Below are 13,740 nucleotides of genomic sequence, written 5' to 3' on the forward strand. Positions count from 1 at the left end.
TTGATTGCAGTCACACAAAAATCACAATCATGAGGATGGGTATATATGCTTAAAGCTAGTGCAAAAAGGCTTATGTAGCCATACCAGAGAAGGTTATGGTGAATCAAGAAGTGATAAATAATGGCTTGCTGAATGGAAATTATCCCTGCTGAGGCCAAAAAGCAGGGATCTATAGCAGACTCAATAACAGTGCACAGTTTCCTGACAAAGTACCATCAAGCATCTCTGATAACTGTCGTTTGCACAAGCTACCTCCAAGGTTCCCAGAGAATTAAATGGCTCCAGCCTGTTCAGTTCATGGGAAATCCTCAGATTTGGATGACCCGATGTGATGACTTGTTTAATCTATCTCTTTGCTGAACTTTCTTTATAATCTCATCTATTTATTCTCTGCCCTTAACGTCATGGTGATGTTCTCAAGTAAATTTAGTTTTAGATCAAATGTGGATTAAGTGAATCTGGCAATACAAAAACATGCAGTGATGCTATGTAAAATACCACAAATTTATAGCTAAACTTCTAAGAAGTAAAGAAAATATTCAGGGGCCAAGAATAAAAGGTGGGTATGAAGAAGTGGCCAGATTGAGTAGCTTAATATAAGATCAAATATGCACCTAAGGGCAGGAGTTTTGAACTCCATCAAGGCTTCAGATTCAACCTTAGATCCCACATAAATCTAGATCAGCAGGGTAACAACACAATAAAAGACAAGAGTAGAAAAAAAATCTGTTGTTTGTGCAGGAAGTCAGTTAAGTGTTTTTTATCTTGGCCTGGGCTTTGTGTGGTGAGGAAAGTATCTCCCCTGAGATTTTATGATCGCAGCCTTCTTTATGCAGATTGTATTTTGAATTTATTCACGCACTGTCAAATGAGAACCTAGAAGCTGAGAAATCATCGGTAAAGGGTCCCTAGACCAGTGATCCCAACATTGTAGCATCTGTTAGGTGCAGACACAAAATATCATTGGAGGAATATTGGCTGAGATTGTCCTAGAACTGTTAAAGCTCAATCCTGATAGTCAGGAACTATAAAAGATCCTGAACAGTAATTTTAGAGCAAAAAGTAAAATTCCAAACTAACTTCAATGAAACTGCAAATTTTGAAGACAAAGAGGTGGGCTTATGTGAAATCAAAACACAAAGATAAAATGAGCAGAAATTTCACTTCACCAGTATATCCAGGTATACAAAATAGCTTTATAGTGCAATTCCTCTGTTCTGATTTTAAAAGGGATTTCCCTTTTAGAGTTATTCTAGTAAAAAGAATAATTTTTAGGTGATAGTAAAATGCTAAAAACAATTTAATTTCTTCTTGGATAATGAAAGTGCATGAAAATCTTAAATTGCTTTATTTCCTTTCAGGGCACCAATGAGCAAAGCTGCTCCTTAGTAACTGCAATTAAAATTGACTGATTTGTATTTGAAACACAGAGAAACAAAGACACAGAGATCTCTCATTTACTGATTCATATCTCAAATTGCCTGCAATCACTTGGGGTTAAGCCAAGCAAAAGCCAGGAGCCAGGGACTCAATCTGGGTCCCCCATGTAGATTGGCAGGGACCCATGTACTATCACCTGCTGTCACCTGCTACTCCCCAGGATGTATGTTTTTAGCCTTTGTTATATTCCTATGGAACAGTGATCTTTCTACTTTTTACTTGTTAAATATTATGGTTAGTGGTGCATTAAGCCTGTGATTATAAATTGAAATAATGTTTTTCAAAAATTAAAGAAAACAAAAAAGAACAGAAGGAAGGAGGGGGATTGAGGGAGGGAGAAAAGTATGGCTATCTTCTTAGAATTGTATCTATGAAGTACATGAATTCTGTTCTCTTTATATTAATAAAATATTTTTTAAAAAAAAGAAATCAAGAGTAGATCTGGGACTTGAACCCAGGCACCCTGACATAAGATGTGGGTTTTGTAAGCAGCAGATTATCCAAGGATCCCAACATTCATCCAAGTATTTTCTAAAGTAGGTATAGTGAAATAATTGGTCATGTTTTAAGTATGACTGAGACAGTTTTTTCGAGTTTAACTATTTTTAGCCTCTTAATTAGAATTTATCACTTTTATAAGGAAAACTTTATCATTTTTCCCTCAAAATTTCACATGGAATCATGCCAGAATTATATTTTTTTAAAAATAATATTCCAATAAGGTTACATTGATTTCCCTCTGTTTTCTTATATCTTCACAGATTGTCAGCGTTGGAAAGCATGTTAAAGGCTACCATTATATCATTGCAAACTTGGTAAGAACTCTTCGTTTTCTACTTTTCATAAGAATTACTTAAGCATTCAAGATTATTTAACTGTGCCTTAAAATAACACTCCAGGAAATGATAAGACCGCATTACTTACTAAGCTTTTTGTAACTCAGAATATTTTATTCTAATGATCATCTTATTTATAAGACTATGTTTTTATGCAGAATACCTCAATACCTGCCAGAGATCTTTAAAACTAATTGTAATGTTTACTTTGGTATGATACCACTGTTATCAAAAAATGATTTTTTTCTATCTCAATGATAAATGGTACTGCATGCATAATTATTGCCAATACTTGGGTAAAATGATGAGTTACATCCTCCAATTTTAAGAGTAACAGAATAAAACTGCTGCTTAAACAAGTCTTTCTAATAGGAACAATACAAATTATTTTAATTTGTTGACTTTACACATACTGCACACAGATGCCTAGTGAAAAAGATATATGCATTTTTATGAAATCCTTAAAGTCCTGGGACAATTCCTTTTAGATTTTTTTTTTGCAAGACCTACTAAATATTTGTTAACCTTGTAATGTAGAGGAAAACTAGCTGAGGAGGGACACCCTTTTCATTTTATTGGAGTACCATCTGCCCTAAGGTTTTGATCCTCAAAGTGCTTTATCCTAAGGAAGTTCAGGTTGTTTTCTTCTTTCTCTGTTTATTCCTACTTCACATTTCTATCATGAGTATCCTGTGCTTGAAGCAGGAAAAGAGCTAAAGGACGTCCAATGTGTCAGATCTTTCCATGTGGCAAGTAGATCATCACATCTTAGAGAGAAATTTTCAGTCTTTAGTGAACTACACTGTGGAGCTGAGATAAGAAAATACAAACATGGACTGTGAGTCATTGTGTGTTGTTCCTGAGACAAAGTATAATTTTGCAACTTAATTGTTTATCATGAGAATAGTGAGAAATTTTGACTTGTCTTTCCCATTGCTTTTAGTGGGGTGTTTTAGTATTTTTCTCTAAAAATGTAAATCTTAAGAGGAGTATGTACCAGTCTTAGTCACTATGAGAGAAAAGAGCTTATGATTATGAGATGTCTGTATTCACAATGTATTATACAATGAGATTCTAATTACTTTTAGAGCAAATATATATAATTTTCACATCAATTCTATGTAAACAAGAGAATTGAGGGGAAAACAGTAATATCTTAGAACTATCATTCCAGAAATGAATTGGTGATATGGGCAACTAGAATGAATGAACCAAAACAAAATGGAAAACAATTGATTATGTAACACATGAGTGGGTACCATAGCCTGCTATCATAGCCCTAGTGGATGACAGCATACTTACCTTAGCTAAAGTACTGATACATGAACTGGAAAACATTTTTGCTTGTATTAAGGAACAAAACCATCAATCTCCCTAAAAACAGCAAGCTTTTTCATATGTAGTTTATACTTTTGTAACAGAATTAGGCCAGTTGACTTGCACGTGTCTACCTTCTAAAATAGTATATTAATACGGTTCTGTTGGTATATTCACTTACCATTAGAGGGCTGTTGTCTGTAACACCAGGATGGTTTTTGTTTCACTTGGCCAGTGAACAACTATTTCTTGAAAGCTATGTGCATAACATTTCCAATGTGAACACAGAATCAAAATGAAAATTTTATTAACATTACACTTAATGTTAAAGGACTGAATAATTTTCTCCTAAGATCAGAAATGAGAGTCGATTCCCTCACCCCTTATACCGAATACCGTACTTAAGGTTTTAGCAACGGCAATTAGACAAGAAAAAATATGGCTCCAAGATTGAGAAGGAAAAAGACTGAATAAACAAAAATCATAAATAATCAAAAGTAATTATAGATATGTTAAGTTAAGCAGTGTTGCAAGATATAAGGTCCACAATAAAAAGCAGTATATTTCTATATACCAGCAACAAACTTTCTGAAAAAAATGAAGAAAATAATTAATTTTTTAAAATGGATTTATTTGAAAAGTCAGCATTAGAGAGAGAGAGGGAGAGAAAGAAAGAAAGAAAGAAATAGAGAGAGAAAAGAGAGAGAGCGATATCTTCCATTCTCTGACTCCCCAGATGGCTACAGTGACCTGCCAAAACCAGACCCAGGAGCTTCATCCAGTTATCTCATGTGGGTGGCAGTGGCTCAAACACTTGGGCCATTGTCTGCTGCTTTTCTCAGGTGCATTAGCAAGGGAGCAGGATCAGAAGTGGAAGAGCCAGGACTCAAACTGGGCCCAAATGGGATTTTGACATCAGAAGCAGTGGCTTAACCCGTTATGCCACAATGCCAGGCCCAAAATAATTAATTTATTGTTATAATTTATTACTAATAGAGGCTAGTACTTACAAATTCATTAAAACTGATTTAATGGCCGGCATTGTGGTGTATCATGTAAAGCCGCCAACTATAGTGCTGGCATCCCATATGGGCACCTGCTCAAGTCCCAGCTGCTCCACTTCAGATCCAGCTCACTGCTATGACCTGGGAAAGCAGTAGAAGATGGCCCAAAACCTTGGGCCCCTGCACCCACGAGAGATACCTGGAAGACTGTCCTGGCTCCTGGATTCGGATCAGCACAGCTCTGGCCATTGTGGCCTTCTGGGGAGGGAACCAGCAGATGGAAGATTCTCTCTCTCTCTCTCTCTCTCTCTCTCTGCCTCTGCCTCTCTATAACTCTGCCTTCCAAATAAATAAATAAAAACAGTGTTGAAAACTAAAGCAGAAAGCATGAAGTACAACCTATGTTCACTAATAAGAAAAGAACGAAACTAAATGAACATTAGTATGTGATATATAAAGTTGTATAATGAATTTATAAGCATTCATTTTTGCAAAAGTCTTATTTAAACAAAATTAACTCTCTGGGGTCAGTGCTGTGGCACAGTGGGTTAAGCCACCATCTGCAGCACCAGCATCCCATATGGGCACTGGTTTGGGTCTCATAATGTGCTTGGGAAAGCAGTGAAAGATAGTCCAAGTCCTTGGGCCCCTGTACCCACATGGGAGACAAGACGAAACTCCTGGTTCGGCCTTGCCCATTTGTGGCCATTTGAAGGGTGAACCAGCAGATGGAAGACTCTCTCTCTCTCTCTTTCTCTCTCCTCAAATAATTCTGAACTTCAAAGAAATAAGTGAATCTTTAAAAAAAAATTAACTGTCTAAAGAAACTAGGATTAACTATGAGTATTCTTTATAATCTTTTAAAATTATAGTCCTCTAAACCAAGAAATAAAATTGCAGAAATATTAGCTTCCTAGTGGTCCTTAAATTCTTTGGCTAAGAATCAGAAAGCAGATTTCATTTATTTATATAAAATAATATTGAGTTTTTTTCTCAGAAAAAGTGCACATGGCTTGTGAATGCTTATTGACATTACCAATAAGTTGAATTTATCCTCGTTTATTTTCATCTATTTTTCAGAGAGTTAACTAAGAAAATAGCTTTCCTACTTTCACCCAAGAATTTCTCTTTTCCAGTTCTTTCATTTTGCTACCAGTTAGTTTTTAAAGACAGGTATGATTATTTCATTTTCCTGCTTAAATTTTTTTACTGGCCTCAGGCTGCAAACGCAGGAAAAGAAATCAGTCTCTCTGATCTGATCCCCTGTGGGCTTTGCAGCCCTATCTGCTAATACTTGTCTCACCTCTCTTGCAAAATTTGCAATTTTCTTGCAATCAATACTGTCCCAACCCTGAGTCATTTCCCAAGTGTTTATCATCTTCTACCAAAGTAAGCATTCTAAAGCTAAGCCCTGTTCTACTGACATTCTTCAGGATCAACTACTTAGACCATTTAACTTAACTTAAGATGCTTTAAGAGTTTACCTGCACATCACCCCAAGTCTCTTTCCCATTCCACCCCCATGTGCCCCTTTTCCAAACCAAAAAGACTCCCAGACACCTAGTACTATTTTTCTCTTGCCAGCTTTTGCTTAGGTTGCTTTCTCCACCTAGAGGTTTTTACCCCTGCCAGTCCTAACTGATGAATTCAGGCACTACTTTCAGAAAGTCTTCTTTAAATTGCCACTTGTGATGTTAAATGGCCTCTTCTGGGTTTGCACATCATTTTGTGTACTGATAGTGTAGAATCCATGGTGGGGGCTTTCGTAAAATCATTATTCTATAATTCCTTTGTACCAAGTGTCATCCAACATACTGTGGCACCGCTGCAAGTAAGATGTTAACACAATGCAATCCCATTAAAGACAGGAGTGGTGTCTTTTTCTCCCTTGTAAAACTAATCTTTATTCCCACTCTTTATTTGTTGAATTTATGCTCCTTCTCTTGCACCTGGATTTGGTCTTACATTTGCTGTGTTACTATAACTGTTTTACTACACTCTTAAAAAATTAGATGTGCTTTTTTTTTAATTTACTTGACAGATAGAGATATAGACAATGAGAGAGAGAGACAGAGACAAAGGTCTTCCTTCTGTTGGTTCACTCCCCAAATGGCCACTAAGGCTGGCACTGCGCCCATCCGAAGCCAGGAGCCAGGTGCTTTCTCCTGGTCCCCAATGTGGGTGCAGGGCCCAAGCACCTTGGTCATCCTCCACTGTCTTCCCGGGCCACAGCCGAGAGCTGGACTGGAAGAGGAGCAACCGGGACTAGAACCCAGTGCCCAAATGGGATGCCGGCCCTGCAGGTGGAGGATTAACCAAGTGAGCCACGGCGCCGGCCCAGATGTGCTTATTTTATAGACTGGAAAATGAGGTTCATTGTAACCCAGGATCACAAAGATTGTAACTCTTTTTTTCTTTAAAGATTTGTTTATGTATTTGAAAGAGTTGGGAGAGGGAAGGGGGGAGGGAGCAGGGGATCTTCCATCCACTGGTTCACTCCCCAAATGACCTCAACAGCTGGAGTTGGGCCCTTCTGAAGTCAGGAGACAGGAGCTTCTTCTAGGACTCTTTTTTGGGGGGCCAAGAACTTGGGCCATCCCCTGCTGCTTTCCCAGGCACATTAGCAGGGAGCTGGATAGAAAGTGGAGCAGCCGGGATTTGATTGGTGCCCATATGGGAAGTCAGGGTTGCAGATGATGGCTTTACCCACTATACAACAGTGCCAGCCCCAAGGTTATAGATCCTAAAAGCACATTTGAAGCACTGTTCATTCTGATTAAAACAATAAATTCATAAATAAATTAATTATAGATAAGTATTGTCACACAAGTAGTAGTAATGTCACCAAAAAAAAAAATTCACTGAACCATTCCTCACAGCACCTTAAAGAGGAATCTGACCCCGGACACATTGCTGTGTATCTGTATTCACTCGTTTTTCAGCAGTCAGATAACCAAAATGTGGCCACCGACAGCAACAGGAGCTCTACTCATTTGTTCCACCTGCAAATCAAAGTCTTACTATCTGCTCTTATATGATTAATTTTTAAAAATATATTCAGTTTACATCTAGGAAAACATCTGGCTCTGTCATAAAAAAGTATGAAATTATTTGAAATGTTCAGGATATATAAAGACAAACTGCGTCTATTCCTTACCTATCCCCTACCACACCACAAGCACCATGTGAACACACAGGCATACCCAGTGCCCCATTCTTTCCTTATTCAGAAGTTAAAGTAACATACAGGGCATAAAGCAGCTTATCTGACTTTAGGTGTCTGGTTAGTTTCAGAATGAGGACTAGACACAGTTAAAATTTGCAATCTAGCAGTTTTATTCAAGGGCAATGACCTCAAATTCTACCAATTTGGTAGAATATTATTTTATGTTTTCCTTTCTGCTTCCTATGTTCTTCAGCTTTTCTGCAATGACTATATCTGGTTCTGCCACCTTTCTACTTGTGCATCAAAAGTACATTTTCTGAGGACTGGTGCTGTGGTGCAGCAGGTTAAAGCCATAGCCTGCAGCACCAACATCCCATATGGGCACTGGTTCAAGTCCTGGTTGCTCCACTTCCGATCCAGCTCCCTGCTAATGCACCTGACAAAGCAGTGGAAGATGGCCCAAGTCCTTGGGCCCCTGCAGCCAGGTGGGAGACCTGGAAGAAGCTCCTGGCTTCTGGCTTCTGGCTCCTGGCTTCAGATCAGCTCAGCTCTGGCTGTTTTTTCAGCCATTTGAGAAGTGAACCACTGGGTGGAAGACATCACTCTCTCTGTGTGTGTCTCTACCTCTCTCTGTAACTCTGTCTTTCAAATAAAATAAGTGATAAATCTTAAAAAAAAAAAAGTACATTATCTGAGCAACTAATTTTTAAAAGATAGTGACAAGGAATATTCCCCCAACCTATTTGCTGTTCCTTCTGTTAACTGCACCAGAACTATCTCAATATGATTTAGTCAACCTGTGATCCTGGAATGCAAAACACAGCAGATTACCTAAATTAGATAAGCCCTAAAGGATATGCATTTATTGAATACTGATAATGATTGATGAATTTATACATCCGCATAAATAGTAATCATGATATATGAGACCTCTAATTTTAAACATTTCTTTTTCCCCCAGAGAATTACAAACATCTAGAGATTAAAAGAATTCTAGCTTCAACCCAGAGGTTCCAGCCATTGCAGCCATTTGGGGAGTAGACCAGTGGGTGGAAGCTCTTGCTGTTTATCTCTCTAGCTACTGCTTAATTTAAAAATTTGTATTTTGAATTAAAAAAAAGAAAAAAATCAATTGGAAGTTAATCTGGGGCGGTCCTTAACTGTTATGAAATACAAGCAACATAGTTGCCCATTTCAACAAGTAGAAAGTCTTTACCCTGATCTCCTGTGCCCTCTGACTTGGGGGAGGAGGGGAATCATTCACTTAGTTATTTTATTTCTCCCCAACGCCAACTGTTGGTAACCCATTTTATTACAATGCTACCCTACAGCTTTCAGCTATGTAATATTCTCTGAATAAAAAGTGAAACAAAATGGCCACCAAATAACTTTAGTAGGAGACTGCTTCACAGTCTAGATACTATCAATGTTCTACAAAAAATCATAATGAATATAAAAGGAAAAATATTTCCTGTGCTCGCACCCACACACACACAGACAGCTAAAATTAACTGAACCACCCAGCATTCATTCCAATCATAACTGAAAGGAGTTTATAATAAAACGTGGTAATTCTTTCCCTTTACCTTGAGCATAGCAACCAGATGGAATCAGAGAAGTGCGGACTGCTATTTATCCGTTAGATTTTACGTCTGATGATTTTGTGAAGGCTGCAGCTTTGCCCGCATGTTTGCAGCTGTGGATAATGCTATACAAGAAGGTTGGCAGACCTCCTATTTCAGCCATGGCTGATAGAAAATAATAATGCCATCAATTACAAACTAATGCACTATTTGAATTACTATGGCTTTTACAAAACACTGAAATTATTTGCCAGCCCGTGGGTCTGCCCTGTACTCTGACAGAAGCAAACAAATGTTGAACTGACATTTTGCTAGCTGGAGATTGATGGACAGTGTTTTCTCCATTTCAAAAACGTAGATTTGCTTTCTGGTGTCTAATTTCTTTCTCAATGAAATGAGAATGTTACTAATGAACTGTCAAATTAGTTCACACATAATGGACATGAAATAAATATTTGTTGAGTGAATTGATTAATAGCTATCACTGAGTTAATTCAAACCATATGTGCTAGATCCTAACACCCTCATTCTCATTTTGTATGTGGGAAATCTAAGGTGAGATGGTAACAGAGGTGAGAGTCAACGCCTGTGTTTTCTTTGCACCGTATCACCTTGCCTCTCCCAGGAACATTGTGACAATTAACAAAATTAAAAACACACACCTTTCTAAGAATACTCAGGAGCACAGCTGAAAAGGCCACATTCAAAAGTGGATTTGTCTACCATTTCTTTGCTGGTGACCTTGAATACTTTCTCTTCATCCCATTGAGCTTCAGTTGTCATATCTGTAAGATAAAGTTAATCATAGAATTTATATCATAGTCCTCCTGTCAGCACACCTGTAGATAGATAACACAATATGAGTTTAGCACAGTACCTGACACATAATATCAGCTATGAGTTCACATATTTGGTCCTGAGTCTAAACAACACTTTTGCATAGCTGCAAATGGACTTATATATTTCTTCTTGGATAACCAAACAGTAATGTGTGCATATATAGGCTAAGAAGATAAGTGCTGCATTGTACAATAACAATTTTTTGAAGTTCCAAAAGCATGACCAAGGCACACTGAGGAGGACAAGCAACCCTAAGTTTTTATTGATGTCTACTATCACTACAGTGTTACTAATGCACATTCTACTGCCAACAGACAAAGCATTTTCCCTTCAATTACTCAACATAATTAATTTAAAATAATACAGTAAATATTCTATAAACTCGTGTTTCTGTGAAAGGAAGGGTTATCTGAGCTAGTATCTGTGTTTTATTAATTCATTGCCTCAGTATGCTTCTGTTCTTACAAATGTTTATGTATTTTATTATAGTATTTGTTTTTGTAATGGGGAAAAGGGTCCTCTTAGAAAACATACATTGATGGATAGATAGAAAATAAATTAATAACTCTCCAGAATTGTTGAAATGCAGATAACTGTCCATAGGCCAAAAGAGATGTCAATCTTCCCTCCCAGTCTCTGCATTCCACCTGGTAGACACCATCTTTTCCTCACTATACAGGAGCCCGTGAATGACATGTCTTCCTCCTTTCCCTAACTCTGAAGTCTGTAGTGACTGATGTACTCACAGCCTTTAACTGCTGTAATTGAATCACCAGCTCTGTCTTCTTTTAGACCACTTTGTAATCAAACTCCTTAAAATGCATTACGTCATTATACTCAGAGGACTATAATACCTTGATATTACCTTCACATAATGCCCATTTATACATATCTCTATCAGAGGGCAATTATGTCCTCAACAGGAGACTTTTAGTGCTATCATATTCATCTCTTATATCCCGTTCCATGCTTCATAAAAGGCATTCAAGAAATAATTGAGTTGAACAGAACTGAAAACATTTATAGCCTTTTCTGATGAATTGAATTTTGAATGACAAAATTTCACAGTTAAATTGACATAATTAGATTTTTCACTTCTTTCTACCCATTGCTTTATTAGACATCTATTTGGATGTACATACTCATATTGGTCATAAAATTATGTCATTATTGAAGAGCTGAAATGTATAATAGTGAACTAAATTTAAATTTAACAGTCTTTCATATTGGTTTTCATAGGGATTCAAAGATATTTCTCTTGAGAGGTTTATACACGGTGGAGCCAATGTTACAGGATTCCAGTTGGTAGATTTTAATACGCCAATGGTAACCAAACTAATGGACCGCTGGAAGAAACTAGATCAAAGAGAGTATCCAGGATCTGAGACTCCTCCAAAGGTATTTGGTCTCATATAATATGTTGCTAGCATTTTAAGATCTAAAGTTGAAAGTTTATGATGCAATTCTTCCAGTACTGTTTTGTCAGACACAGTGTGGCACAGGAAAGAAGCAGTTTGTCACAGTCACCGCACTTCACAAGACTTAATGACTTAGAAATCTGTATATTGAAGAGTACAGTTGTTAAATAATAGCTGAAGCCATTCACTATGATTATTACTCTATATATGATTTGTTTTGAAGAAACTGCATGTATTTTTTTCAATGTTTGTTAACTAAATAGGTCAGAATGGGCATCAGTAACTTTTCTACCCAGTAAAAATCTGTGTTTGCAAAGCAATTTCTAATTAGAGAGTAAGTTACAAAAATGGTAGGAATGTAACATGCATACTTTCTGCAAAGCTTCTCTTTGAAATTCACACTCAAAGGTGAGGTTGTTTGATTTTTCACTGACAAATATTGCAGAAAGATGTTAGTATTTGGAAATGAAGCTTGTAAATTGCTGATCATAAGTACATCTTTTTCTCACCTGGAAAGATAACTTTCTTAGGTTTCATGTAAGTAGTGGGCATAATATTTCTTAAATATTCTAATCTAAAGAGTTAAAGTTTCTTTTTAAGGCACTGTTTGCTAATCTCTCACTGACCAGTGTCTTCCACTAAAAAGTTTTAATGGATAACTGGAAAATTCAATGTAAAAAAAACCTAACATATAGGGGTAAAGGTTATATGTTCTTCCATTTTCTAATTATAAAACTTCTCATAAGGCTATGTCATTTCCCTCTGAAATATGGGGATTTGACTATGTAGCCATATCATCTCCACTGTCCTACAAGAATCATGAATCTCAAAATGGAGCGCTTATTATGTGTTCACTGTGTGGTAAGCACTGTATTCCTTCCCTCTGAGCTTAGAGATGAAGGCATGCAAGATATTCAGTGGATATGTTAATCAGCTGTCACTGAGTCAGCTACCAGGTTCACAGAACACCCGGGATTGGCTCATTTTAATGTCTCCTGTTTGAAGTCCAACTAGTCTTTTCTATGCTGTAGCTTCCAGCATTTTGTTATAAATATATATGATTCTGTCACAGCTTTTAATATAATGTCAGGCACTCACTAACCATTTAATAAGTATATACAGTTAATTCTCCTTATTCCCTAGAGTTTTGTTCTATAAATCTCTTCAAGTATTGAATGAGCAGAACTGAATCTTGGCTCCTGGGGGGAATACAAGGTTAAGTGTTATGATTCTCCTGTTATAATCTTTTTGTCGACCAATCAATACATAACCCTGTCTGGTATGTTTCTCTATGTAGAATCCCAACTTGATATATTGATGATTCATTAACAGTGAACTTGTGGCCAGTAACACTATGACTCATGCCTGAATGAAGCTTATGAAATGTGTATATTTTTTCTAGAAGGCCCATCACAACTTTCTTGCACTTAGGAACACTAGACAGCTCTTCAACTTGGCACTTTTAGGCCATTTTACAGTGAAATCATCAGCAAATACACAAAAATGTAGATCCATTTTAGATTACTAAATAGATAGTATTCTATCTACAACATTTCTCTACAACATGAGAACAGAAATAAGAAAACAGAATGTTTGGGGCCAGTGCTATGGTTAAGCCTCCACCTGCAATATCAGCATCTTACATGGGTTCAGGTCCTGGCTGCCCCACTTCTGACCCAGCTCCCTACTAATGAGTCTGGGAAACCAGAAGAGGATGGCCCAAGTGCTTGGGCCCCTGCACCTGGCCCAGCACCGACCACTGAAGCCATTTGCGGAGTGAACCAGTGGATGGAAGATCTATCTCTGTCTCTCTCTCCTTCTCTTTCTATCTCTGCCTTTCAAATAAATAAATAAATCTATAAAAAAGAATAAAAAGAAAAAGAATCAGAGTGTTTTGTTGTTCAACTGTTACTGGGATCTTGAATGTTGGATGGTTGTCGCTCCCCCTCTTCGTGGAGGAACGACACAGGACCCTGCGCTGTTCTTTCGTCTGCTTGGCCCTCCCCGGGTTTGCTGCTGGTTCTTCCCGGGTTGGCTACCGTCCCTTCCACCTCCGTGGAAGGGCGGTTCCCCCTGCCACTTTCCCCACTTCCGCGGGGGAGCGGCACACCGCCGGCCGGCTCTCTCGGGGGCTGC

The 13,740-nt window shown here is 37.7% G+C and overlaps 1 protein-coding gene across 8 annotated transcripts in view; it reads left to right on the forward strand.

The window, feature by feature from the left end:
• The window catches only part of GRIA4 (glutamate ionotropic receptor AMPA type subunit 4), a 390,923-nt gene that overhangs the window by 299,625 nt on the left and 77,558 nt on the right, over positions 1-13,740 (forward strand). For all 8 annotated transcript variants that reach the window (XR_016219762.1, XM_070077585.2, XM_051819991.3 and 5 more), the window contains 2 exons: positions 2,202-2,255; positions 11,426-11,584. Coding sequence is in view for 7 of the 8 variants with exons in the window: in XM_070077585.2 (XP_069933686.1) it covers positions 2,202-2,255; positions 11,426-11,584 (213 nt within the window). In the remaining variant the exon portion in view is untranslated. The remainder of the gene's footprint in view (positions 1-2,201; positions 2,256-11,425; positions 11,585-13,740) is intronic.

This window comes from Oryctolagus cuniculus, chromosome 1 (genome assembly GCF_051225735.1).
Source record: "Oryctolagus cuniculus isolate XC-2025 breed Fujian yellow rabbit chromosome 1, ASM5122573v1, whole genome shotgun sequence".
Lineage (NCBI taxonomy): Eukaryota > Metazoa > Chordata > Mammalia > Lagomorpha > Leporidae > Oryctolagus > Oryctolagus cuniculus.